Below are 27,285 nucleotides of genomic sequence, written 5' to 3'. Positions count from 1 at the left end.
GCACAGAAGGGTTTTATAAGTTGCAAAGCAGATGTTAAGCTGATCATTATATTTAGCGGCTTTAAAAATATGACAAGATCAATGATACTTGGATTGGGCTCAAAGGTTCAGAACATGATTTTCTTATTAAACTAGCTGTTAGTTTGACACCAAGTAAATTTTTATCTTCTTCCATAGCATTTTTATTGAGATACTATCAAAACACTAACACCAGTGCATATTATATGCAGCAGCTCATGCTACACACAGGGTGAATGTATTTTTAGACTAAAAACCAGGTGTGCCAGAAGAAAATGGCATTTACCCTTTTACATCCACATTACTGATCTTTCTTGGTTCCTTTGGGCATTTTTTACTGCTTCCTTGTAGGGTGATTTATCATTTTCACCCCATTATGACTATTCATCTTAGGTATTACTAGGGCATCTGTCACTCTAAGGGCAGGTCTCCACTAGAAGCACTACATCAGCTCAGTTGCACTGATGCACCTGCTCCGCTGTAGAGCATCTGGTGGAGATGCTGTATGCCAGTGGGAGAGCGCACTCCCATCCACATAATTATCCACCCCCATGAGAGGTGGAAGCTATATTGGTGGGAGAGCATCTCACGCCAACATAGAACAGCCTGGACAGCGCTTAGGTCACTGTAACTTGTGTTGCTCACGGGGGTGTCTTTTTCACAGGCCTGAGCGATGCAAGTTAGATCGACTTAAGCAGTAATGTGGACCTGCCCTGATATTTAAGTGCTAAACAACATACTATATACGGATATACCTAGTGGATTCTACTCTCACTGCTCCCTGGATTGATTCATAGATTCATAGATTCTAGGACTGGAAGAGACCTCGAGAGGTCATCGAGTCCAGTCCCCTGCCCTCATGGCAGAACCAAATACTGTCTAGACCATCCCTGATAGACATTTATCTAACCTACCCTGAAATATCTCCAGAGATGGAGATTCCACAACCTTCCTAGGCAATTTATTCCAGTGTTTAACTACCCTGACAGTTAGGAACTTTTTCCTAATGTCCAACCTAAATCTCCCTTGCTGCAGTTTAAGCCCATTGCTTCTTGTTCTATCCTTAGAGGCTAAGGTGAACAAGTTTTCTCCCTCCTCCTGATGACACCCTTTTAGATACCTGAAAACTGCTATCATGTCCCCTCTCAGTCTTCTCTTTTCCAAACTAAATAAACCCAATTCTTTCAGCCTTCCTTCATAGGTCATGTTCTCAAGACCTTTAATCATTCTTGTTGCTCTTCTCTGGACCCTCTCCAATTTCTCCACATCTTTCTTGAAATGCGGTGCCCAGAACTGGACACAATACTCCAGTTGAGGCCTAACCAGCGCAGAGTAGAGCGGAAGAATGACTTCTCGTGTCTTGTTTACAACACACCTGTTAATGCATCCCAGAATCACGTTTGCTTTTTTTGCAACAGTATCACACTGTTGACTCATATTTAGCTTGTGGTCCACTATGACCCCTAGATCTCTTTCTGCCATACTCCTTCCTAGACAGTCTCTTCCCATTCTGTATGTGTGAAACTGATTGTTCCTTCCTAAGTGGAGCACTTTGCATTTGTCTTTATTGAACTTCATCCGGTTTACCTCAGACCATTTCTCCAATTTGTCCAGATCATTTTGAATTTTGACCCTGTCCTCCAAAGCAGTTGCAATCCCTCCCAGTTTGGTATCGTCCGCAAACTTAATAAGCGTACTTTCTATGCCAACATCTAAGTCGTTGATGAAGATATTGAACAGAGCCGGTCCCAAAACAGACCCCTGCGGAACCCCACTTGTTATACCTTTCCAGCAGGATTGGGAGCCATTAATAACTACTCTCTGAGTACGGTTATCCAGCCAGTTATGCACCCACCTTATAGTAGCCCCATCTAAATTGTATTTGCCTAGTTTATCGATAAGGATATCATGCGAGACCGTATCAAATGCCTTACTAAAGTCTAGGTATACCACATCCACCGCTTCTCCCTTATCCACAAGACTCGTTATCCTATCAAAGAAAGCTATCAGATTGGTTTGACACGATTTGTTCTTTACAAATCCATGCTGGCTATTCCCTATCACCTTACCACCTTCCAAGTGTTTGCAGATGATTTCTTTAATTACTTGCTCCATTATCTTCCCTGGCACAGAAGTTAAACTAACTGGTCTGTAGTTTCCTGGGTTGTTTTTATTTCCCTTTTTATAGATGGGCACTATATTTGCCCTTTTCCAGTCTTCTGGAATCTCTCCCGTCTCCCATGACTTTCCAAAGATAATAGCTAGAGGCTCAGATACCTCCTCTATTAACTCCTTGAGTATTCTAGGATGCATTTCATCAGGCCCTGGTGACTTGCAGGCATCTAACTTTTCTAAGTGATTTTTAACTTGCTCTTTTTTTATTTTATCTTCTAAACCTACCCCCTTCCCATAAGCATTCACTATGTTAGACATTCCTTCAGACTTCTCAGTGAAGACCGAAACAAAGAAGTCATTAAGCATCTCTGCCATTTCCAAGTTTCCTGTTACTGTTTCTCCCTCCTCACTGAGCAGTGGGCCTACCCTGTCCTTGGTCTTCCTCTTGCTTCTAATGTATTGATAAAAAGTCTTCTTGTTTCCCTTTATTCCCATAGCTAGTTTGAGCTCATTTTGTGCCTTTACCTTTCTAATCTTGTCCCTGCATTCCTGTGTTATTTGCCTATATTCATCCTTTGTAATCTGACCTAGTTTCCATTTTTTATATGACTCCTTTTTATTTTGTAGGTCATGCAAGATCTCGTGGTTAAGCCAAGGTGGTCTTTTGCCACATTTTCTATCTTTCCTACCCATCGGAATAGCTTGCTTTTGGGCCCTTAATAGTGTCCCTTTGAAAAACTGCCAACTCTCCTCAGTTGTTTTTCCCCTCAGTCTTGATTCCCATGGGACCTTACCTATCAGCTCTCTGAGCTTACCAAAATCCGCCTTCCTGAAATCCATGGTCTCTATTTTGCTGTACTCCTTTCTGCCCTTCCTTAGAATTGCAAACTCTATGATTTCATAATCACTTTCACCCAAGCTTCCTTCTACTTTCACATTCTCAACGAGAATGGCTCTGCTCTGTGTGCGAACAGGGAACTTGGTGTGGGGGGCCGGGGGATGGATTGGTTTTGTGGTTGTTGGTCCTACAATACATATTTTCCTCCTCTCCTCAACTCTCTTTCTTCCTCTTCTTTAGTCTTCTTTTCCTCCTTTGATTTCTATTCCCTTCCCCTGCCTTCCTTGCTCTCCTCCTATCTTCTTCTCCCACTCCCTGCTCCATCCTCCTTTAAAAGCTCTGCTGTCTCTGCCCACAATGTTTCTCTCCATTCCCTAATGTCCATCCAGTGCCTCCATGGCCTCAATGCACTGTGTGCCTCTCAGAAGTTCTAACCCTAGAGTGAGTTTCACTCCTATTCCTGACTCCGAACAGATGAAAGGTGTAAAGGGAGATTTCTGACTGTGTGGCCAGTGGAGCACAGATAATAGGAACAATATGGGACACAGGAAGTTAAGTCCAGGTGAGATGCCCTAGGATTCCACTGAGAACTGGTCAAAACCCTAGTTTCAATATAATCATTCCAGACAGCTCCAGAAAACCAGGATGAGCCTAGTAAACTGGAACATCCGGTCACCGTCTTCTTACCTTGATGGAAACAGTGATGCAAGCATACCAGTAAGATTGTTAAAGATTTAACTTTTGCATATGAAAATTTCACAGCCATTAATCTTACAAATCTGCTTATTTCCATTCTTAAAAAAACAAACAAACATTTCATGCAATGTTCCAGGGGGAAGAAAAGTACAAAGATACCAGTAAGCGATAAGAGCTGAGCAGCAAATGCTAACTAACTGTGTAAAGAAGACAGTGGGTTTACCTTCAGGACAGTGCACATGGCATCCTTCTACGCATTGCAGAGGGCACACCGTAGGTTCAAAGTGCTGGCATGTAATAGGACAGGCAGGTCCACAGCTGTTATATCTCCATTCACACTGATACTCCAATTCATGGTTATTCAGATCCTCACAACTTTGTGCTATGCAATAAAAAGAATAAGTTAAAAAAGTCACCTCAGATTGCATTCACCATGGCTCTTGGAGCCCAGGCAGAAGGCTTGGAGTCACATATATAGCCATACTTGCCAGAGAAGTGTTTATTTTAGGCACACCAGAGCCTGGCTACATATTCACACAATTCTTTTCATACACCCAAACCTATGCTGTGATCAATATTACTGTCTGTTGCTAGAAATAATTGCTAGGAATTAACTTTCACTTTAACAAACATTTACAGCAAACATTTCCATTCCTTAGTTCAGAGTTGTATTTCCACATCTATCATGTCTCCCTAATGAAAGGAGTAAGCCCCATCTGTTTTCAAGGTGTGCATGGAAATGGGATGTGCACGGAAATATAGCAGACAAAGGGTTACCTTGAGGAACCATCATCCTGCATGCCCAGGACTGGGGACCCTTGCCAAGTCCTGTCCCCAATAATATTAATAGCAGGACTCCTACTGACATCAGTGGGAGCAGGACTAGTTTTAATGAAAATGGGTTCTAGCTGAGCCATCAGCTAATTAAAAACTAGCATGTCTTTGGTTTTCTTTGCTGCAGTAACTCCTCCCAAGCCAATGCTAGGTGTTTCACTCAGCTATCCGATACTTACGGCACAGAGTTGGTGATCTCCAATGAACAACTGCACCTTTTTGTGCACAAATATGGGCATAGGCTGCGATAGCATCACAGAAGCAAGCACAATCTCCAACTGATTCGCAGGAACAAGTATCATACATGCAGATATCCATATACAGCTCAGGATTCACCTAAAAGGAGAGTTACACAGTATAAACTCATTGCATGCACTTCCTGCCTCTAGATGGACTTGCCCGTGATATCATTTGCCTGTTCATTTGGTGCCCCATCTGACTTCCACTGGAGTCACTGGAGGCCATTGCATTAATGTCAATGGGAGTATGGTCACGCCCAAGGACATGAAATGTAACCAACACTTCGAGCAAACTCTACAGTTTCTAGGAACCCTTAAATGATGGGAAATATATAAGCATATTTAACCATGTTGGACCTGATTCTTTTTCATACTATGCCTCTTTCATAGCTCTCTAGGGGTATGTCTACACTACCCGCCAGATCGGTGGGTAGCGATCAATCAATTGGGGATTGATTTATCGCTTCTAGTGTAGACACGTTAAAATTGATCCCCGATCGCTCTGCCGTCGACTCTGGAACTCCACCGTGGCAAGAGGCGGAAGCGGAGTCGAAGGGGGAGCGGCAGCAGTTGACTCACTGCCATCCTCACGGCCAGGTAGATCGACCTAAGATTCGCATAGCTGAAGTTGCGCACCTTAGGTCGATTCCCCCCCTAGTGTAGACCTAGCATAGCAGTGTAACAAGGCCTTAAAGTAGGTGTGAATTACAGTCACGCTGTCACAGAAGCGTAAAGGGCCCTAAGTGTAAATGAGAGCCAGGCCCTTTAGTGAAAAATAAAAGTTCTAATTTCTAAAATAGGAGCAATAGAGTTTAAAGCCAGAAGGGATCACCAAATCATTCAGTCTGGACCTGTTATATATCACAGGCCACCAGCACCACCTAGCACCTGCATGTTACACCAAACAATCTAAAAGAGACCAAAGTATTACAGCTCTCAGGAGACTAAACTCATATGTGCTTCAGGCACAGAATAGGAAGGGATCAAGTTGCACCAATATTAGGGTTATCATACGTCACGTTTTTGCTGGGAAAAGTCCTTTTTCTAAGCTGTGTCCTGGTCCTCCTCAGGGCTGGCACTTCCATTTAGGCAGAGGGCACCAGGATTTGGGAGGTCAGCATTTTGCCACCCTCGGCGGCAATTCGGCGGCAGGGGGGTCCTTCCACGCTCCGGGTCTTCAGCAGCAATTCTGTGGCGAGTCCTTCACTCGCTCCGGGACCCGCCGCTGAAGTGCCCCGAAGACCGGGAGCATGGAAGGACCGCCCCCCCCCGCCGCAGAATTGCCATCAACGACCAGGAGCGTGGAAGGACCCCCGCCTAGGGCGCCAAAAACCCTGGCGCCGCTCCTGGCCCTCCTGACTCTTTTTGGCAAAAGTGGACGTTTGTCCCATTTCTCTTGCCAACTGATCATCAGTTGGCAAGAGCAAATGGGACAAACGCCCACTTTTGCCAAAAAAGTGGGGCGTGAACCCTTAGTGGGGTACAGAGTAACATGGCGGGGAACAACATGTGGGAGTCAGGCAGGGTTCAGGTGAGTGGCGATACCACTCCGCATATGGGGGTGATGGGAGCCAGCAGGGCTCGGGCTAGTGACTCAGGTCAGCCTCATACCTGGGGAATAGTGGGGCTTGGCCCAGCTCCACGTGGTGTCTCACTTTCCATTTGGGAAATATGGCCACCCTAACCAGTGCCCAAGGTCTCTGCAATGGCAGGGAAATGATTAAATGAGATACACCCAGACAAGTCTGGCAAGTGGCTCATACTTGCATGCATGAGGACGGTTCATTCTCAATCTACAAAGTTTAGCCATTCCTATTGTTTATCAGATTAAATACCACAATAATGAAAGCGATAGAAAAGATTTGATTCCTTGATCTCCTTTTTTTTCATCCTTCTAGTTATTACATTGAACAAAGAAGACAAAAGGGGGCTGATTCAGAGTTGATTTCAACGGGCTTTTAGATCAGGCCCAAGGGATTTAGCCATTCATGATATTAAAAAGGACATTGTGGAGGCAAGTTTGAATGTAGCTTCCAATAAATATATTGTATTAACTTGATAATCAGTATGCTAGTGAAAACATGATCATGCCAAGGAATACTGCCATGGAATACTGGGTGCAGTTTTCATCATCCTACCTCAAAAAAGATCTACTAGAAACAGACAGCATTCAGAGACTGGCAAAATAAATGATAAGATGCAGGAAAGCCTTCTGTATAAGGAAAGATTGAAATTGACTGGAACTGTTTAATTTAGAGAGGAGCTAAATAAAAGGAGACAACTTTATAAGAATATAATGAATGGTAGAGACAGTAAATGGAGTGGTCCTATTTATTTTTTCACATAATATAAGAATGAGATGATATTCAGTGAAACAAAGGCAATAGATAAATAACTGATAAAAGGAAAGCCTTTTTTGCATAATGCACAGTTAACACATTGCCACAATATATCGATAAGGTAGACAGCTCAGTAGGTTTCAAGAAAAAATAAACATTTATATGGTAATGAGAACATCCACTGTTTGTTTAAATCAATTTTTTGTTTGTGGGTGGGGGCAGGGATTGTTTGTTTTAAGGCATAAATCCACATACTAAAAACAACAGATGCCAACCACTATCTGAGGGTGAAGATGAAATTTCCTTCGTGGGCCTGTTATTTAATAACTGTCCACCAGAGGTGTGCCTTGCACCTTCCCATGAAACAACTAGTACTGGCTACTCTCAGCAAGGGGATACTAGAAGAGGCAAATGATCTCAGCCAGTTCCTCTGTGAAATCACTGCCAGCATCACCTTTCTCATGGTAGCATCTGGGATGCTCTCTCAAGTAGTGGCAGATTAGCAGGTTGCACAGCTGTAAGCATCTCAGGACAGCCCATGTAGAAATGGAGGACATGGAGGGAATGACAAAAGACTTACCAGTTTTTTGCAGTCTTTGAAGAGCTCACTGGTCAATATGCTACATGAAGTTTCCACCATCATTTGCTTCATTAAGTTGCCATTGCACAATGAAGTAGTCATAGTCTGTCCCTGAGGAAGCTTAACGTTATAGGAGACAAGCAGAGACTGTCATGTTAGCCCTGACCCTAGAACATCAGTATTTTCTCTTAATCGTGTATATATGGCCAGCTCTTAACACTAGATGTTTTTCATAACAAACTATTTGCTTATTGGATAAAGCTTTAACCTGCCACACCGCAGGGAAATATTATGGCAATAGCAGAGTATAGACTAGACTAGATCACCTTATAGGTAGAGCTGGATGAAAATTGTCAGTGACAAATGCAGATTTGGCAACACCAAAATATTTTGCAAGTCCATGTCGGTTTCCCCAAATAGTTCACTTAAAAAAAAAAAATCCAACAAGATCTAACCATTTCATTCTGTCATTTCTAAATTAAATGTTTTGGTTTTTCAGGCTGAAACAAACTTGTTTTGAAATTTCCTTCTATTTTATATTTTTTAATGCAAAAACAAAAAATATGCAAAATCTATACAATATGTTTTCTTCAAACCATTTTTTAAACTTTTCAATGCACCAAAAAAATACTGAAAAATTTAATTTTGAGGGTCTATCCAAAATGATTTTTCCTCATGATTTTTTGGAACTGTCAGCAAAACCACAAAATCAGTTATTCAAACAACTCTACTACAGGGTTTTCTCTGTCTCTACCCTTTATGGCTTTTAAACTGTAGTTTAAGCTTCAGAAATCACTTTGGTGACCTTAGTTCAACCTGGAGCAAATAGCCACATTGCAAAATGGCCAGATGTAGCTTTTCAGTAAGCCTGACTGCTGACATCACTAAATGGGGACTTTCATTGGAATTGGTACATCTCCCTTCAGCAGAAACACAGAACATCACTATGACTGGAGAGTGTGCAACATTCCCCACCCCCACCCCAAGCTCAGCATGGCAAAAGGAAAGCACGTGGTCTACAAAATATTTATTGCAGAGATATTTTGCAGAGTACATGCTGGATTCTCTCACCTACTAGGCTGGAACAGTGAATGGCTGGCCAGTTTCAGCACAGCTGGCAAGAAAATTTCTCTTGCTCCCTCCCCGAAAAAGGATATTCAGCACTGAGGAGAACATGGTGCTAGATCATGCCCATGCCCAGCAACTATTAGCAGTCAAATGCAGTCTTCCCATTTGAGTGTACCAATAAGAGAATTAATTCAGTTTCTTCTCACTTCTTTATTCTTTCCTGTAGCTAAGTGTCTCTGCTCAAGGCTGTGAGTCAAGCTGCTGCCTATCAGTACCAACACTTGTTTACGCTGCCTGCCACGTTCTGTTTTTCACTAAGGAGACTGGCATGAGCCCCTCATTTCCAGAGGGTAGAGTGCAGCACACCCATACTACTAACACTATGAGAGAGTCTTCCCATTCTGCATGCCTGAGTCATGTGTTAATGCTGCTGCTGCTCCTCTGGACTGTAGCCATCCGAGCTGATGTGGCAATGTGATTGCCTCTCAGTGTGATCTGATACTATTCGATCGAATGCCTGCTGCTGTTTCTGTGCAGGTTGCCTCTATTCTATATTCTAACTGCCACCACCCATATCGTAACCTTGCTGCTGCCACCCTGGGGCCTCACCACTACTGGGATACTTGGGGTTCCAGAGCACAACAGAAGCCACTAGCACTGCAGGGGGGAAGAGACCCAATGTGAGATTCCTGACTGGCCCATGAAGGGAAGAAGTAAGGAAAAAGGAAAAGAAGGGGCAGAGGGCAGAGCTACAGAGGATGTCTCCACTGCAGTCATCAGGTGTGATGGCACCTTGCATAGATACACCTGAGCTAGTTTTAATCTAGTTAACTCAGGTACTAGTAGCAGCGAAGTCACACCAGAGTGGGCTTCAGCCTGGGCGAGCTGCCTGAGTAATTAATTACCCAGAGTTCCAGGCAGGCTTGTACGGCCCATGCTGAAGCCTGAGCTGCCAAGTACCTGATACCTCCAGCTAGCCTGGAAGGGAAAAGAGTGGCATGGGGCAGGGACCTTGTCTCAGAAAGAAGCACTCCTACTTTGAAGCCAGGGAGCAGCCAGTGGTACCAGCCACAGGCAGGAGGGGAGGGATAGCTCAGTGGTTTGAGCCCTGGCCTGCTAAACCCAGGGTTGTGAGTTCAATCTTTGAGGGGGCCACTTAGGGATCTGGGGCAAAAATCAGTACTTGGCCCTCCTAGTGAGGGCAAGGGGCTGGACTCAATGACCCTTTGGGGTCCCTTACAGTTCTATTAAATAGGTATATCTCCATTATAAAAAAAAAAAGGCACCTACAGATGTGCACTGAGACACCCACAGTGGGAGAGTAAAAAGAAGGAAGAGAGAAGCTAGTAAGGCAGGACTGGAGGGGAAAACTAGAGAAATAGTGAAGCTACCAATGGGCAGAGGGGATTGAGGAGAATCACATCCTCTAGGGAATGATGATGGGTTGGGGAGCCATTTTGTGAGAATGACGGGGAGAGGGGTAGGATCTGGGAAATGGGTGACTGAAGTTGGCAGACTTTAAAGGAGGCCTCCTTTTAGTGTGCTTGGAAGACCATTCACATATTATGATGGTGCCTCTGCTCTTTCTATGGTGTCACACACGCTGCTTGCCTTATCTAGGTGCATCATTTAGTGATACATACAAGTGGAATAGTTTTCCTAAGGAGACAGAGAAGCAAAGCAAAGAAATGCTTATTTTTAGCATAGACAGCTATTACCTTAGGAAGCTGTTACCTTAGGAAGCTATTGTGAGTCCAATCCTGCTCCCATTTTAGACAATGTTGAAACTTCCATTGACTTTGATGGGAGCAAGAGTAGGTCCGTGACTTACAAAGAATCTGCAAATTGCAGCCACAACCGGTTCTGGGCCCATGACTCTGTCTTCTCTCCCTTTTCCATCATAGTTCTCATTTTACCATGATCCTCCGATTGTTATATTTTCCTGACTCCAACTCCTAGTGTTATAGCTCTGTTTCTGAGCCTCATGCCCCCATGCACTTCATTTACTAGGAATCTTCTTAACTTGTGGTACCCTAGTAAACTTTGCACTTTACATCCCTGCTTATCTTACAAAAAACACTTCGCAATGATCATAGGAATCTAGGGGTGAACATGCAATTCAGAAAAGGTGAGAAAAATACAGAAAAACTCAAGAGGGCCAGCAAATGCTCATAATGGACAGCCTGTAAAGGTTAGGATGATGGGAAATTGGATGTTTATCTGAACTTCTCCTTTCTGGAAATGTAGCTAGAAATTCTGTGAGATCAGGCTCTCAAATGTAATTTCCAGTTATAGCTGGATCTCCTGCATCTGGGCTGGCATGCTGTGAGAACAGCCTCTATCACATGATTTGGTAGTTTAAATATTTGTCCAAACCCAAGCAGCACAGAGGTCTTGGAAAACTTAAAGAAGTTAACTGAACATTTATCAGATCTCAGAAAAGATTCCAGTTTGGTGTGAATTCTGGGAGACGGGTTAGTTTATTTCCTTGGTTTCCTCCACAACCATTCAGCAATCCCTTACTGAGGTAGTAACCATTAGTAAACAGTTTTCACAGTTCATTCACAGTCACCTTTCTGACATCAGCGCAACCTGGACTGACTTTCCAGGAATTCCCAAAGTCAATTGGATCCACTTCAAGATTATTATTGCTGCTGGTCAAATCATTGTTTTGGATTCCATCAAAATTCCCACACAGACCACACACTTGATCCTTGCAGGGGGGAAAAAAAACACAAACACATCAATCCTCCACCTTTAGACTGACATGGAGTTTTGTTAATGAATCTTTTTATTCTCGTGCTCTATAGATGCAAGACTACATAATGCCTGCCCCTGGCAGGTGCAAAGGCCTTCAGCCTCCATTCCCACCATACTGACACAGAGAGGAGCAGGAGTAATCTGTTTCCCAGCACTCCAGGGATCAAGAAAGGGACATTGGCTACCATTGCCTGTTCTGACTGACTCTACTGGGAGTGTGTCTGGATGAGTCATGGATTTAGCGATGGGCCCACTTCTCCTGCTGCCCTTGAAAGTCACTGTGCTGTGGGGAGCACTAGCAAAGCCTGCTCAGAAATGCCTTTCCTCCAGCTCCCAGAGGAAACTGTCCCTTTCAATTGCCCTCACTGAGGGCATGATGCTTAAGTGCTTTTCCTCCCTCTTCATTCCTAGCATGGTTCAACCTACCAAGAACCATAACTGAATTCTTAGTGTTGAACCACTACAGAAAAATATTAGTTCATAGTGTATTGGTAGAAAGGCCTTTTGTCTTTTTGAGAGAGGGCCTGGTGTTTCACATGAATCTATTAATATGCCTACATACGAAATACTGAATTCCTTCCTTGCTCCCCCCAGAAGGATCTGTCCAGATGTATTCATTAGGGATTATTAGGAGCACCTTCCTAGTGAGAATGAGAAGTAAATCAAAGGTACTTACTCTGAAATGTCCTTTCAAAATAACTGAGACACCCATGGCCAGATCCCAGGTTACAGAGATTCCTTTGCCCAGTAGGAGAATGTAATAGCGCCCGGACTTCAGGACTTCAAAATTGGTTTCATCTGTAAGAGGCTGCTTGATATCCACCTAAATATGAAAAACATAGCGTGCTAGCAAGGGAAGCTCTGAGACCACATATTAAACAGGTCATTGTAACTTCCCTCCGTGCTCCATGTACTTGCTGACAAAGGGCACTTTTGAGAAGTGCCACGGTGCGGTTAGTTGACTGTTCAGTGAAATCCTATTGCTGCTGCTGCTGCAGAGCACTGTACTGGAACGTATACATCAATAGCACACAGTGTTGAGCACAGGCTCAGATGTCCAGCACAGAAACCTTCCTGTGGATGAATTACTCCTTTAACGAAGCAACTTTGAATGGCACAGGGAATTGGGATGGAAACCCATGGTTACAAGTTCGCAGTGTTCTGAGTGAAGCGGTGCCCCCTGAGCCCTCACTACGGAGCTTCCACTGGTTACTGGGATAGATACACAAAGGAATCACTTTTAATTGGAAACAGCATCGGGGATGGATTTGCTAAGAAAAGGATGACTAGGTAAGTTCAGCTAAGTCAATTAGTGGCCAATTAACAAGTAAAGGACAGACATCAGTATCAGTTTCCTTTTTTTAGAAACCACGACAATCATCAAATTCATGACACCTGCAACAGCTGTAACAAAAATAAATGTGGCCTATTTATCACAAAGTGCATGGAACTCCTTCCATATTAAACACTGGAATCAAGGGGCAGGTTCTGACTCAGAGCTGTGGAAGATTTGCTTCCACTCCCATGTAAAAGGACAGCCCCACCACCAGCAGATCTCTGGATTCTTTTTTTTTATCAATTAACTTTTCCGTCACTAACACTTCCCCCTGCCCTCTCTTGCCAGTTTTCTATGTTTGGGACCTCTTTCTGGCTGCATTTGGTTACAATGTCACAGCCTCCAGCTGCTAATGAGGTGAGAGATTAATTTAAAATGTTTCCTTTCATACTATATTTCCTTTTTGGTGGCAACCTTAACAGGATTATTAGCCACATGTCGTGAGGAAGGTCTGGAATGGCTGTTTATTTAAATACTGCTAGGGTGTTAATTCAAAATGTTGAATTAGGGGAGAGGGGGTGAGTCCTCCAAAAGGGTACAAACAGGACTCAGTGCAGAGATCAGCAACCTTCGGCATGCAGCTTGCCAGGGTAAGCCCCCGGGTGGCTTACCCTGGCAAGCTGCACAGGTTGGTGCACAGCATCCACAGGTTCGGCCGACCATGGCTCCCACTGGCCACGATTCATTGCTCCAGGCCAATGGGGGATGCAGGAAGCGGTGCAGGCCGAGGGATGTGCATGGCTTCCCGCAGCCCCCATTGGCCTGGATCGGCGAACCGCGGCCAGTGGGAGCTGCGATCAGCTGAACCTGCGGAAGCGGCGGGTAAACAAACTGGCACGGCCCGCCAGGGTGCTTTCCCTGGTGGGCCGCATGCCAAAGGTTGCTGATCCCCATCTTAGTGTTAGAGAGGAGAAGGAGTACAGCAACCCTAAGAGCAAAGGGAGAGCTTCTCATCGTCTCACCAGCTTGGGTAAGCACTGCTTCCCCAGGGCTCCAATTCCTTGGCTGGTGCAGTGAGAGGTCCCCATTCTGTTTCAATCTACTTCAACCATGAGCTATAAGAAAGGAGCACTCATCCTCAGACCAACCCTGCAACCATTACGGATCTCCTGAGCAGGGCCTTCAACATCCTCCAGGGAGGCATCATATAAAACAAACTAATTCAGTCACACTCAACTTTAAATTAGGGGGTTAGAAGAACAAATTAAAAAGGAGGAGGGGAGAGAAAGAGGAAGCTAGTCACGAAGACCCTAAAGCTGAAAGCAAGGACACTGAAATCCTTAAAGTCAGCAAGGAGGCTACTTAGGCATCCCATAAAATAGTCTCACGAGGTCCTAAGCAAAATAGGAAACAAGAAGACAAGAAAAATGAATAAATATGGTTAAATGGCAAGATGCAAGGATCCCTTCAAAGACAGAAATCCAGCCCAACTGAAGCCAATTAAAAGAATGCTGCACCAAGATCAAGGTGAAAAGGTCATGGACAGCTTTTCTCAGTGCCAGAGGCCATTTGAGGAGGTGGCTACCATATCTCAAATTCTTATGTATTTGATGTTGGTGATTTCTTTTCCTATTGACATTTCCCATGCTCTTCTGCATGCTTCTCCTTGAGTCAGATTTTTACTCACTCAGATGACCCTTTCTGGATTGCTTTTCCCAGTCTTTTTTCTGCTTTCTCAAACATGTAAGCTCATGAAGATGGAGTTGCACAGTGTTATTCTTTGTAAACATTGGAAATTTGAGATGGTTTGAGTTTTAAATCCTCTCTATATTGTTGCTTTGTTTACAGACCCTCTTCCAAAGTGGCTGAGCCAATACGGCTAACCCTGCAGGTGCAAGGGGCCCCAGCCACAGAGTCCCTACACCAGGGATGAGTTGAAATACTCATGCAATGTTAGATGATTCTGCACAAGCACTACAGAGTTTTGCTGCTTGGTGCTCACCAAGAGCTTTGTGGTAGTGTTACCATGAAACCTTTGAGCAACTGGGATTTCTCCCTTTCTACTGCTGTCCTTGATAGATTCCTACTCATTCAGTTTAACAGGAATCCTCCATCTACTATTCCCCTTGCATTCCCACACACCTTTTTGGACACATAACTTCTTGCCCACATCCTACAGGTCCAAACCTCCCAGCTGCTGTGGCATAGAAATGTGAGGCAGTTAGGAGTTAAGAGTAGAATAATATTACACATTGAATCTGGAGCCTTGAAGACAGTCTAATGGCTTCACAGAGCACCTCAGATTGCTGGAACTGGCTCTCTTTTAAAAGAGGACTGGCCAATTGGTGTTATTCCAATCAAATCCCTGACTAAAAATTACTTAGCAGCATTGCCTGAGGAAAAATAAAGAATCCATTTTACTGGGGTAGAATGGACTCAGCATGTAGGGAATTGAAAGGAACTCACTACCGACCCAGTATGCTGAGAACCTCCTGAAAGGTCTCGAGTACCTGCAGTTCTCATTGACTTCACAATGAGTTGAGAGCTTTCACCACTACCTCACAGGGGGCACTCATTATTAAGAGCTCAAGGTAATGGGCTACACAACAAAAGCTATTTGCAATGCACAACACCACCTATATTGACCCTACAGACATATTAATACCACCCCCTACTTATACACAAATAGATGGCACTCTACAGAGATTAGATATCTACATATATACAGATGCTACTACTTTTATTATATAGAATTCTCATAACAAACATTGTGTAATAGTGGCCCTATCCCAGCTCTCTGAGGTTTAATGCAATATTTATATGGATGCACAGCTAGAAGGGTCAATCCATTTGTGGAGTACGAGGAGGAAAGAATTTTCCCGAAAGGAATCCTTTCATTCAAAATCTGCCTAGTGTTTGTTCTACTTCTGTTTTCTCTTTGCCAGCCCACTACAATTTGGACCTGGCTCAGCCAATCTTCCTCCTGCCCCTCGTTTAAGGAAATGGAGATTCCCCATCTCCTTTACTGCTCTACACATTGTTTTTTTCTGCTCACGTTTGGGTATTTTCTCTTCTAAATAATCGCAAAATCAGTCTATGTTTGTATTTCAATATTTAGACAAGGACCAGAACTGGTCAAAATAGAACTTGAATGTTAACCTCAGTCACAGATTTATTACGTTTATGGAGGCTCCTTGCCCAAACCATGAAGTAGTAAACTTCTGACCCTGAGAAGTAGCAGATATTAATTGTTTCAGAAGAGGAATATAAATGACCTCATGCAGCATTTTAACACCTCCTGGGATAGTTACACCCAGGTACCTTGCATAGTTCATGGACCGCTTCAAACTAGAAGCTGCCTTCAAAACAACATCTTCAACATTTGATGCAGCATGGAAACATTTTGGCATTTGCTAAATACAAACTTTCAGTTTTCTATTTGTTTTAAATTGAAGCTAATTATAGTAATTAATATTATATATATATATAAAATTGTCAAAATCAAAATGAAACATTTCAATTGACTCAAACTGAATTTTGGGGTTCTCAACGTTGTGATTTTAATTTTAATTTTTAATTTCCAGATTCATGACAGGAAAATGTTTTGATATCTACAAATTTTCATGAGACAGGAAAAAAACATTTCTTGCCCAGCTGAGACTGAAAGTTTAGTCAGTGTGGTGTGGATAATCTGCAATGCAGATGAAATACTTATGGGGGCAGATTTTCAAAAGAACGCAGAACCTTCTCTTTGCTCACACAAGTGCTGCTGGATGCTTAGCTCTTTTGAAAAATCTAGACATGTATTTAGGTGCCTAAATGGAAGGTAAGCTTTTTTTAAAAAAATCTGGTGCTGATTGTCATTACTCAGCCCTCTTGCAAATTCTGGCCCACGTGGCTGACCCCATGCCAAAAACAGCTTGTTACTTGTGCACACCCAAGGGAGGTTTCCTTTAGTTGTAATAAGTAACCGGACTGCTTTGGGAGCTGAAATGTCCTGTGTACAATCCCCCCAAGCAATCCTTGTGTCTGAATGGACAATACATAGATGTGATCAAGAAAGGTTATGGGTTGTGTATTCAGTGCTTTGATGTAAGCCACTCCCAATAACCTGGAACATAACAGTTTGCAGGTTTAAACCAAGTGAAAAGCTGGTTCAATTTTGTGCGTTAAACCCAAAACAAGACAAATTTTGTGTGGTTTCATGTTTCTCTCTGAACATTTTTGCAAAGATCTACTCTGGATTCAAGGACAAAGTACAGTACTTCAGAAGTTTGGGTAATTGTAACTCTATTACTCACTGGAGATCTGTAATGTATGAACACAGAGACATTCCTGGCTGTTACAACGCCCAAGGCAAATAGCTGAAATCTGCCCTCTGGAAAGGTTATATCCTGTCATGGAGTAGGGTGGAAGGTGGGAACGGTTCCTGGTCATTTTTTGACAGTGTGTAGGGAAGGGGGAGGAAGAGGAATCCAGTCATCTGGATTTTCCATCTGACATTTGTTTTTGCATGGGGAAGGAAGCTGACATTTGCATCAGCTCCTGCAACATGCCTGGTCCTTCAAATGACTAAATTAAACCACAGTTTTACTAGGTAAGGGACAGACATTTCTTGCAATAGCTATGCTTGAAATAGATTTATACCTTAAAGTATGTAGAAAGACAAGGGAGCTACAGCCTGGTACTGCCCCACTCAAAAAAAAGAGAAAGCAAACAAAGTAAAATGAAGTGATCTCCCTGCCATTTCTCTGTGCCATTCACAGCTTTCTGTTTAATGGAATGTAGCTCCTCCAAATGAAGATTCCATGAGGAGGGCCCAGGCTGCATAGAGCATTTTCCAATAAGACACTCAAAAGAAGAAACAGCAGCAGCACTCCATTTAACAGCCCTGGCAAAGGACTGAAGGGCAACAGCAAAATACCTTTAATTAGATGGCCCATGATGGCTAGTTACAGAACTCCACCTAAAATTTGCTTTATAGCTGCTACCTCCTGCAAGGCAGGACTTGCAGAGATTGATTACAGCAAAGCAAAGAAACACAATTAGAGCCACAAGTGGAATTGTATCATATACTCCCAAACAATTCATCACAATTATCTGATGTAGGATTTACATTCCCCACACGCTGTGTCACTGGCATGTTCATCTTATTACACGACTCTTCAAATATCAAAGCACAGTAGAAGGTTAATCCCCCCATGTTACAACCCATCCTAAAATACTGACAGACCCTTTGTAGAGGAAGAGGGAAGAGAAGCAGAGGAGTACATACATTTCCTTTGAACAGCTCTATCTCCCCACTGTCAAACAGAATGGTAAGCCTTTTAGTGCACTTCTCTCCAGTTAATCCACATCCGTCATTTGAAATGAGAACCCGAAAGGTTCCAGACTCAGCCTTACAATAATCCTATTAAAGGGAAACAAATGCAACAGGTCATTAACAACAGGGACATTTTAAACATACCGAAAAACACTTGGGGAAAATGCAAGTCTGAAAAGCTGTTCTCTTACAGGCACTGTGGGGCTGCTCAGACATTTGCCAGCATGCTAGTTTCTCCACTACTCATATATTTTGTCCTGACCATATGGGGAGACAAAGACACACTTGGCCAGCATGCAACATTTGTACAGATACTTTGTAAAGACCCTTTAACTATAAAGGTTTCTGCGGCAATGTAAACTGTGCTATCTCAGGGATATACAATGGGTGCAGTGTTTATCAGTTTTATGTACACAAATGAGGGGAAGATTTCACAATTCATATAATGAAATAAAATGAAACCACATCTGGGTTATGAAGTGGCTTTTTATTTCTGTAAATACAAGAAACATGATGTAGTGTTTCAAACATAATGCTTGGACACTGATGATTGGGGTTCTAATTTTTATGTCTGCCACAGGCTTGCTTTGTGGTCTCAGACAAGATCTTTCTTTTCTTCATTTCTTCATCTGTACAATTAGAATAAAAACACCAACCTACTTCACATGGAGGTGCATGGCTTAATTCAGTAATATTTGTAAACACTGAGATTCATGGAGGGATGGTACTATGGAAATGCAAAGTATTGTTATCTTTTAAGAATGGATCTATTCAATATTTGGCCAGATTTTCATATATTGCCCTCTGCTTTTGCAGTCACTTATTTACACCCACAGTTATTTGCATGTGTGGCTGCGATCTTCAGGCCACTTAGATATCTAAGAGTTACGTGGCACCTTATAGACTAACTAACGTATTGGAGCATGAGCTTTCGTGGGTGAATACCCACTTCATCACCCACGAAAGCTCATGCTCCAGTATGTCTGTTAGTCTACAAGGTGCCATAGGACTCTTTGCCACTTTTAGAGATCCAGACTAAGACGGCTACCCCTCTGATACTTAGGCCAGGTCTACACTGCGACTTTAAATCGGTTTAATGGCCGATATACCGATTTAACGCTGTGTCCGTTCACACGACGTCGTCATTAATATCGACTTTAACGGCTCCTTAAATCGATTTCGGAACTCCTCCCAAACGAGAGGAGTAGCGCTAAATTCGATAGATACTCGGATTAGGGTTCGTGTGGACAGAATCGACGTTATTGCCTCCGGCGGCATCCAAGTCAGCACACCGCTCTGACAGCAATCTGAACTCGGATGCAGCGGGAAGTAACAGGAAAAGCCCCCGAACTTTTGAATTACATTTCCTGCTTGCCAGGGGAGCTTCTGATCAGCACTGCTGGCGATGCAGTCTGAATCGAAAAAGGCTCCAGCAAGACCTACGGAGATACAGTCTGATCGCTGTATGTGAGCAAAATCTGTTGTATCCAGTCCGTTACAGAAACACGAATGCAAAGAGTTTGAATAAAAACTCCAGGAACACACGCTGTGTGACAAGCGTAACGGAAGCCAGAGACTCAAAGGACGCTCATGAAGGAGGAGGGGTTACTGAGGATCCAGCTATCCACAGTCCCAGCAGTCTCTGAAAATTATTGCATTCTTGGCTGAGCTCCCAATGTCTGTAGTTTCAAACACAGTGTCTGGCGTGGTTCAGGAACAGCTCCTCAGTTTATTCCCCCCTCCACCACGTGAAAAAAAAGGAAAGATGCTGTGCTATGGCGATTGCTTCATGCACCTCCCGGAAAAAGGCGCAAACGGTGTCTGCTCCTTCACAAAGGAGGGGTGAGGCTGTACCCAGCACCACCGCGGGCAATGTCTTTGCCCATCAGGCACTGTGCTCTCAACACGGAAGTGGAAACTATGGGATAGCTGAGAACAGCTACCACAGTGCACCGTCCTGAAATCGATGTAGCTTGGACCCGAGCGCAAACAATCGATTTCGGGATCCACTTGGACGCGCTAAACCGATTTTATTAGATCTGTTTGTTAATACTGGTTTAAGCTCTATTCAAATAATGGCAGTTAACGTACCGTATATATCAAGTCTCTGATGTTGGGAGCAATGAGAGATTTAGACATGTGTGTTTACACACACACACACACACACAACACACAACACACACACACACACACACAACACCACACACCACACACACACACCCCAGAAAATAAGTTGTTTCAGATCAGCTTGACACAAGCTGGTGAATTGAAAGTTTGAATGAATTAAGTTTAAATTCTAGAGGCATTGCGATTGAGTGCAGTTAATTGAGAGCATGCCAGTCTTGTAGAGACTCTGCAATTCACTTTGTGGGATATCAGCAAAGGGGGGTAGGGTATCAGACAAGGGGCTTTCGGAGACAGAAGCCTCCCAGAAACAGATAGTGGAATTCACTAGTAGGTATGAAGTTGTCAGTGCTCCTATTTTTTCCAAGCCATCTCACCACTGCAGAGTCCTGTGCATCTCTGTTATATATCCAGCCTATCAAAGAAGGATGTTTTACAGTAACTCATTTAAATGTTGGACTTTTTTCTTTGTTTATGGTTTACAAACTTAAAGTATTTTTTTAACCTGACGTGTCATTCTAACAATGAACAATAGTCTTAATTCTTACCTGAACCAACACATATTGACAGTCACCTGGAAACATATATTTCAGTCCATCAAATGTCAAGTAATGGGCTGTACCAATAACTGAGCAGGTGGCATCACATACATTATCTGTGCAGTCCCACTTTCGACCACGACACACACTGCAAGAGAGAGAACAGAAGACCGACAGCTCTTACTGTTTATTATTTATACAGTGCCAAATGCGTGTCAGATACTATTTGCAAAGATGAGTCTCTTGCCTCAAAGAGCATAAAACCCAAAGAAACAATACACTGAGACAAAGAAAACTGGAAGAGAAGTAGCAGCAAGCAGAGTGACAGAGCATTCATTGTGATATATATACTTATCAGCGCACAATATCTCTTATTCATAACTGGCAAATATTGGCCAGAATTTTCACAAGTCACCAGTGATTCTGAATGCCCAACTTGAGGTACCTTAAAGGTGCTGACTTTTCAGAGTGGGATGTTCAGCAATTTCTGAACATCAGAACCCTTTGAGGTGCTTCAGGTTGGGAATCAAAAAGCATTAACCACTTGTGAAAATTTTGGCCAGCAAGACTTCACAGATTCATTGATTTTAAGACCCAAAGGGACCATTAGTTCATCTAATCTGACCTCCAGTATATCACAGGCCATGGAATTTCACCTCGTTACCCCTCTACTGAGTCTAATAACTTTTGTTTGGCTAAAGGATATCTTCCAGAAAAGCATTCACCCTTCTGACTCCTCTACTCAGCTCCCCTTTTATACTAATTCTGGTCATTTTCTGAACAGTGAATGACAATGAATTATATGGTAATTTAGGGACATGGGCAGATTTCTGTAAGCAAATTGATGGATAGCAGGGGGGAAAGATTAGCTTTAGTTTTAAATGGGGAAGGATGATACTGTACTTCAGTTTCATTTTCTTTATTATTGTCCCTCTTTAGGGCTAGTATCAAGCAAGGGGTCTAAGACCTGTGCACGTAGACGCTGACTCAGTGGGTGCTCCGGGGCTGGAGCATCCACAGGGAAAAGTTAGTGGATGCTCTGCACCCACCAGCAGCCAAGCTCCCCTCACCCCCCACACCACCTCCTCCTTCTCCCCTGAGCGCGCCGCGTCCCCACTCCTCCACCTACCTCTCAGCACTTCCCAGCCACTTGCCGCCAAACAGCTGTTTGACAGCATTAGCACACTACAGGAAGGAGGGGGAGGAGCTGGAATGTGATGCACTCAGGGGAAGAGGTGGGGCCAGGGATTTGAGAAAGGAGTTGGGATATTGGCTGGGAGAGGGTTAGAGTTGGGGTAGGAACTTTGGGGAAGGGGTTGGAATGGGGGTGAGGAAGAGGTGGGAAGAGTCGGGGCCTCATGAAAGAGGTGGAGTGGGGACAGTGCTTGGGGACGAGAGGGGATTGAGCACCCATGGGAAAGAGGGGAAGTCGGCGCCTATGCCTGTGCACTACAAAAGGCTAATGCCCTGGTCATCTATGAATAGGACTTACCTTCTGCGTTCATCTGAGTTTGAACCAGATGTTAATATCCTCAACAAAGAAAGTTGATTTTAGGTATGTAGTACAAAAACCACAGAAAGATGTAATTTCAGTAAATTTAAGGTAGACCTCTCCCCCATACCCAAAACTGATATCAAGAGATCAGATGTATCATATATATAAACCACTTGGCAGGGATCACCAGGTGGTCTTTCTTTCAAATTATTTTTCTTAGTCTTCAAGCAAGTGTTCAGTCTTGGGTAGACATGGTGTGGTGATGATGCTAGTGTTTGGGCTACACAAGGCTCTGTGTAAAGGCAGTAGCCTTTAGGAAGGAAGCTGTACTAGCAACAGAAGAGTTTGCTCTTTGCTTTGGTCCTGATTAGTCAATTCTTGAGGCAGAGTTGCTTTCTGGGACCTGGACAGTAATGCCAGGTTAGGATTCCCTGCATACTGCTTGATCATCTCTGTCCCAGGACTGGTATAAATGTGTAAAAACAACAAGTTACACTTACAATATAATCATTAGGCAACACTGTCTCTCATGTGTGCAACAAGCCCAATGGAGGAGTATTCTGAACCAGAGCAATAAAGAGAAGCACAGGTAATCTAGAGCCCAGATTATGTTTTATCTCAACAAGTTGGGGTAAAGTAGAAATTAGTTAAGTGGGGAATAATCACAAGTAAATCAGAAATAGTTGTTTTAGCAGGAACTACTACTTAGGCTTACACCATAAACTACTGTAAACTATTACTGTTCTCTACTATTATCTCAATTAAACTCACTTTATAGGTAACAATTTATATTATGAACTAACAGAGTTTGGTATTAGAAAATACAATGCACTAGAACATACAACCCACTGTTATATGTTCCTGTCATAAACAGATAGTAGGAGTTAATAGAACAGAAGTACTTTATATCTCTTTTGACTGTAAAGGGTTAACAAGTTCAGTAAGCCTGGCTGTCACCTGACCAGAGGACCAATAGGTGGATAGGATACTTTCAAATCTTGAGGGAGGGAAGTTGTTTAGTGGGCATGTTAGTTTGTGGTTGTTGTTTTCTTCTGGGTTCTTTGAGAAGTGACCAGACATGCAACCAGGGTTCTCTTCATCTCTCTGATACAGGCTTCTATTCAGTTCACGATATGTAAACTAGTAATAAGGTAGTTAGGCTTTTGTTTGATTTCTTTATTTGCAGAATGTGCATTTTGCTGGAAGGAGTTTAATTGTGTATTGGCTGGAAAGGATTCAAATTGTATTTGCCTGAAAGGATTTTAATTTGACTTGCCTTTACTTAGACTGGGGGTATTCCAGTGTCTATAACTGAAAAAGCCCTTATAACCATTTATTACCAAAGAATTTTACTGTTTCTCTCTTTAATTAAAAGCTTTCTTGTTTAAGAACCTGATTGTTTTTTATTCTGGTGAACCCAGGGGACTGGTCGGGATTCATCCAGGAATTGGTGGGAAAAGGATGGTGAAGGGGAGAGAAAGCTAATCTTCTTCTGGCCAGGATTACTTCTCTCTCAGGAAGAGCTGGAGGGGGTAGAGAGAAAGGAGGAAGGTGCATTTTCCACTGTTTTAGATCAAGCTATGTGAATCACAGTGATCTTCCAGGGTATAAACCCAAGTGAGGGGGAAGCCTGGAGAGGCAACAGTTGTGGGGAAGGGTTACTTTTCTTGTGTTAAGACTTCCAGAGGGTCTGGGTCTTGGGGTCTCCCAGGCAAGGTTTTGGGGGGACCAGAGTGTACCAGGCACTGGAATTCCTGGTTGGTGGCAGCGCTACAGGTTCTAAGCTGGTAATTGAGCTTAGAGGAATTCATGCTGGTACCCCATCTTTTGGACGCTAAGGTTCAGAGTGGGGAATTGTACCATGAGAGTTCCCTTTTCAGTTTCTCAGTTTTCAGCCCCTGTAAGACGAAAGTTTGGAGGAAAAGTTGTTAGGACGTTTAATTACATCTTGAGCAATCCTCTTGTGCAGTCTTTGTTGACTATTTTAAGTCCCAGCTCAGATAAAGACATGTATTCCTTAATGTGATGTGTCAGCTCCTTGATTGAACAATTTTCACCTGTTCCTTTCTGGCTTCCAGTCCCCTGCTCTCTGACAATTTCTCTATTCCTGTCACTTCACACCTTGTACACTTTAAAATGATATCTGAATATTTTATTTTACAGTCCTTGCCATTTTCTTACTTTCACTACCGCTCACTCTCTTTATTTTTTAAGTCTATTTCTCTTTAATTACAGTTTATCTTTTATTACAGCTTATTTCCTTCTCATTTCGTTCTTGCTTTACTTTTCTCACAGTTTTCTAATAATGTTTTTTTCTAATAAGTCCTTAGATTGCTTCAGAGACGCGTTAATTATTTTTGCTCTTGTTTAACTGTTCTGTCTTCTAACTTTCCTCTCATATCACAGCCGCAGGTTTGTAATTGCAGTGTAGCCTTACCCTCTCTCCCGCAATGCTGGACAGTCTCCCTCTAGGCTCCCTCAGCCACTTCAACCTTGCCTGTTTGGGCTGCTTGCAGCAGCGCTCCCACGGAGAAGCTGCTGCCTGTTTCCCCTCACTTTCCCCACCCCACAAAAAACTGTCCCCAGTGTAATAGAATGCTAAACTGTATTATATGCTCAGCCACTAGGTGGTGCTGTGTATAAAATACCTAATTTAAACCAACCTCAGCCATACCTGGCAAAGCATTAAAGGCTCTTAGGATGCCCACATTTGGTGTGCATAGGCAATCTCTGTGACCAGCCCATAGCAGGTATAGAAGTACATTACACCAGGCTCAAGCTCACCCTGCTTCAACTGCCCAGGAAACCTTGGAGATCTCCAGGCTGCCCCTGCCCCAAGAGCAGCTATTTTGGGCTCCCCTTGTTTCAAATCAAAACGAACAAACCAACCAACTTTCTAAACACCATGAGGCTGCTTCAAGCAGCCAACTTGCACCGCTCCCTTGCTTTTTTGACCCAACAGACTCCAATACAGGTTGGGCACGCAATAATTTTGTATGAGTCTGCTGACAGAAAATTAAATTTAAACACTTCATCCAGCCATTAAATCTTACAGTAGCCTAATTTACCTAGGAATGACGATTTGGCTAAGGCTTGCATAACCAAGTAGGGGGAAAGTTTTACATTTTCTCAAAGTCTATAATGCTACTATTTGCTCCCTTCCTATGGTCCCAATCCAGAGCCCACTGAAGTTAATGAGACTTTCCATCGACTTCAGTGGGCTTTGGAGCAGGCCCTAAATTACTGCCATTCTCTGAGACATTCAAAGCACCAGTGGGTTCCTCAGGGCCTCTCCCTGTCCTGAAGAGTTACAATCTTCCAGTCAGTGAATGAAAACAATACCTTTCAATTTATGTGACTGATCTCAACCAGCCGACAATTTAGGTTTCAAATACTGTGTATCAAATATTCTCATTGACCTGTTTGAGATCAATCCAGAGTTTAAAAATCAAAATAAAACACTTTGGAAAATAATTTGTCTAAGAAATTCTAACAGATAGATTTGCAAACATCATCACCTGCTCCTGGATAGTCTGAGAGCAAGAAAACAAATTGGAATGTTTCAAGTAAATTATTTGCTGCAGATTATTTGCCCAAGTCTAGTGATATCCAGCAAAGTGAAAAGAAGGTGGTGTTATTCCTCCAAGCATAAATTCACATGTGATTTACTCAGGATCAGACTCCTGGCCTACCAATTCACTCATCTAGCTCTCTGTGGGCTATGTTTGACCTTTGTTCTCATTGTGTCTGAACTCCACAATGCAAGGAAACCTACGAGGGGTTGAGAGTAGATCTACTCCCCTGCATGGCTGTTTTAGACCGAGACACAGTGTAGCCTGATTAAATTACTGCATAATTCTAACAATGCCAAACTGGAAAGAGCGGCTGAGCAAATAGAAAGTCTATTACCACTGTGCCCCCTACGCAGCGTTCCCCAAACTGTGGTAGGTGTACCCCAGTGGCACATGAGCTTGATGATCCATCAGTCCACTTCATAACAATTTTGGGATCCACTACAGGATCCTTTATGAAAATAAATAGATATGGGGAAAAATCCTGTGCTGCACCTCCTATGCTTTGCACCTTCCCAATCCCAAACTCTTGCACAGGCTGGACAGGGCCCCCAGTGGAACTGAGATATTCCTGGAGACCTATCTAAGTTACAACAGCCTCCCAAGGCTGCCCTATGGGCCATAGTACTGCCTGGAATCACTGCAGCCCTACTGCAGGCATGGCCCCTATATTGTGGTTTACAAGTGAATCCTCTGAAGAAAAACCTGTAGCCATCTGCCTCCATACCCATCCTCGGGGAGTCCTCCCACAGGTGGATACGGGACTTTTAGTGCCACTTTACACCACTCAGGCCTTTTTACCTGTCATAAATAGGCCAAAGTGAGAGTAAGAATCTCACTCATTACCTTTAAAACAATGCATCAGTATCGATAGGTTATCCCTTCAGTTACAGACTGCATGTAGAAATATGTGCTCTCCTGAACTTCCTTATTACAAGAAGAGGGCTGGGCAGAGTGTGCTGGAATATTTCATAATGCTGTTAGTGTTTGATTATGAATATCCTGCTCTGCTCAGCATATCCTTTTACAAAAACACTTTTATTATCCTCCCAAGACCATTATATGGTAAATATGAAGCATAATGTGACTGGCCCTTCTTTTATTTGTGATAGTGTCCCTTTTTCCTCATAGGAAGCCAAAATAGTAGTAGATTTAATATCCAACTGATGCCAGAGGACATGTGTTTACTCTGTTTACTCTAGTGACCAAGTTTGCGGACCGAGAAACCAGGCCTGTAATTCAGCCTGCCAACGGTTTCTGTTCAGATTGTATTACTTAAGTATAATACCATCCTTATCCAAAGAAGTCTCCCTGTTCTTAACTGCATTTCATTCTTAATGGTATTTTATCTGACCCAGCAATCTGGGACATTACCTCATAGTCTGGCAGAACAATACTCTGAGGGATACCATTGGCAAGACAGCCCTTGGTCAATTCTAATGAGGCGGTCAAACCAAACTAGGAGATAG

At 43.1% G+C, this 27,285-nt stretch overlaps 1 protein-coding gene across 1 annotated transcript in view; it reads right to left on the bottom strand.

Annotated features, from left to right (window-relative positions):
• Nucleotides 1-27,285, bottom strand: part of VWF (von Willebrand factor) — a 239,452-nt gene that overhangs the window by 115,308 nt on the left and 96,859 nt on the right. Inside the window, exons 20-26 of the mRNA XM_032780579.2 lie at nucleotides 20,759-20,897; nucleotides 18,039-18,173; nucleotides 12,164-12,310; nucleotides 11,300-11,440; nucleotides 7,660-7,779; nucleotides 4,681-4,837; nucleotides 3,891-4,049 (exon numbers count right to left, since the gene is read on the bottom strand). Of these exons, the coding sequence (XP_032636470.1) occupies nucleotides 3,891-4,049; nucleotides 4,681-4,837; nucleotides 7,660-7,779; nucleotides 11,300-11,440; nucleotides 12,164-12,310; nucleotides 18,039-18,173; nucleotides 20,759-20,897 (998 nt within the window). The remainder of the gene's footprint in view (nucleotides 1-3,890; nucleotides 4,050-4,680; nucleotides 4,838-7,659; nucleotides 7,780-11,299; nucleotides 11,441-12,163; nucleotides 12,311-18,038; nucleotides 18,174-20,758; nucleotides 20,898-27,285) is intronic.

Source organism: Chelonoidis abingdonii, chromosome 1 (assembly GCF_003597395.2).
Source record: "Chelonoidis abingdonii isolate Lonesome George chromosome 1, CheloAbing_2.0, whole genome shotgun sequence".
Taxonomy (NCBI): Eukaryota; Metazoa; Chordata; order Testudines; family Testudinidae; genus Chelonoidis; species Chelonoidis abingdonii.
The sequence above is the reverse complement of the archived record's forward strand: the minus strand, read 5'-3'. Positions and strand labels throughout refer to the sequence as shown.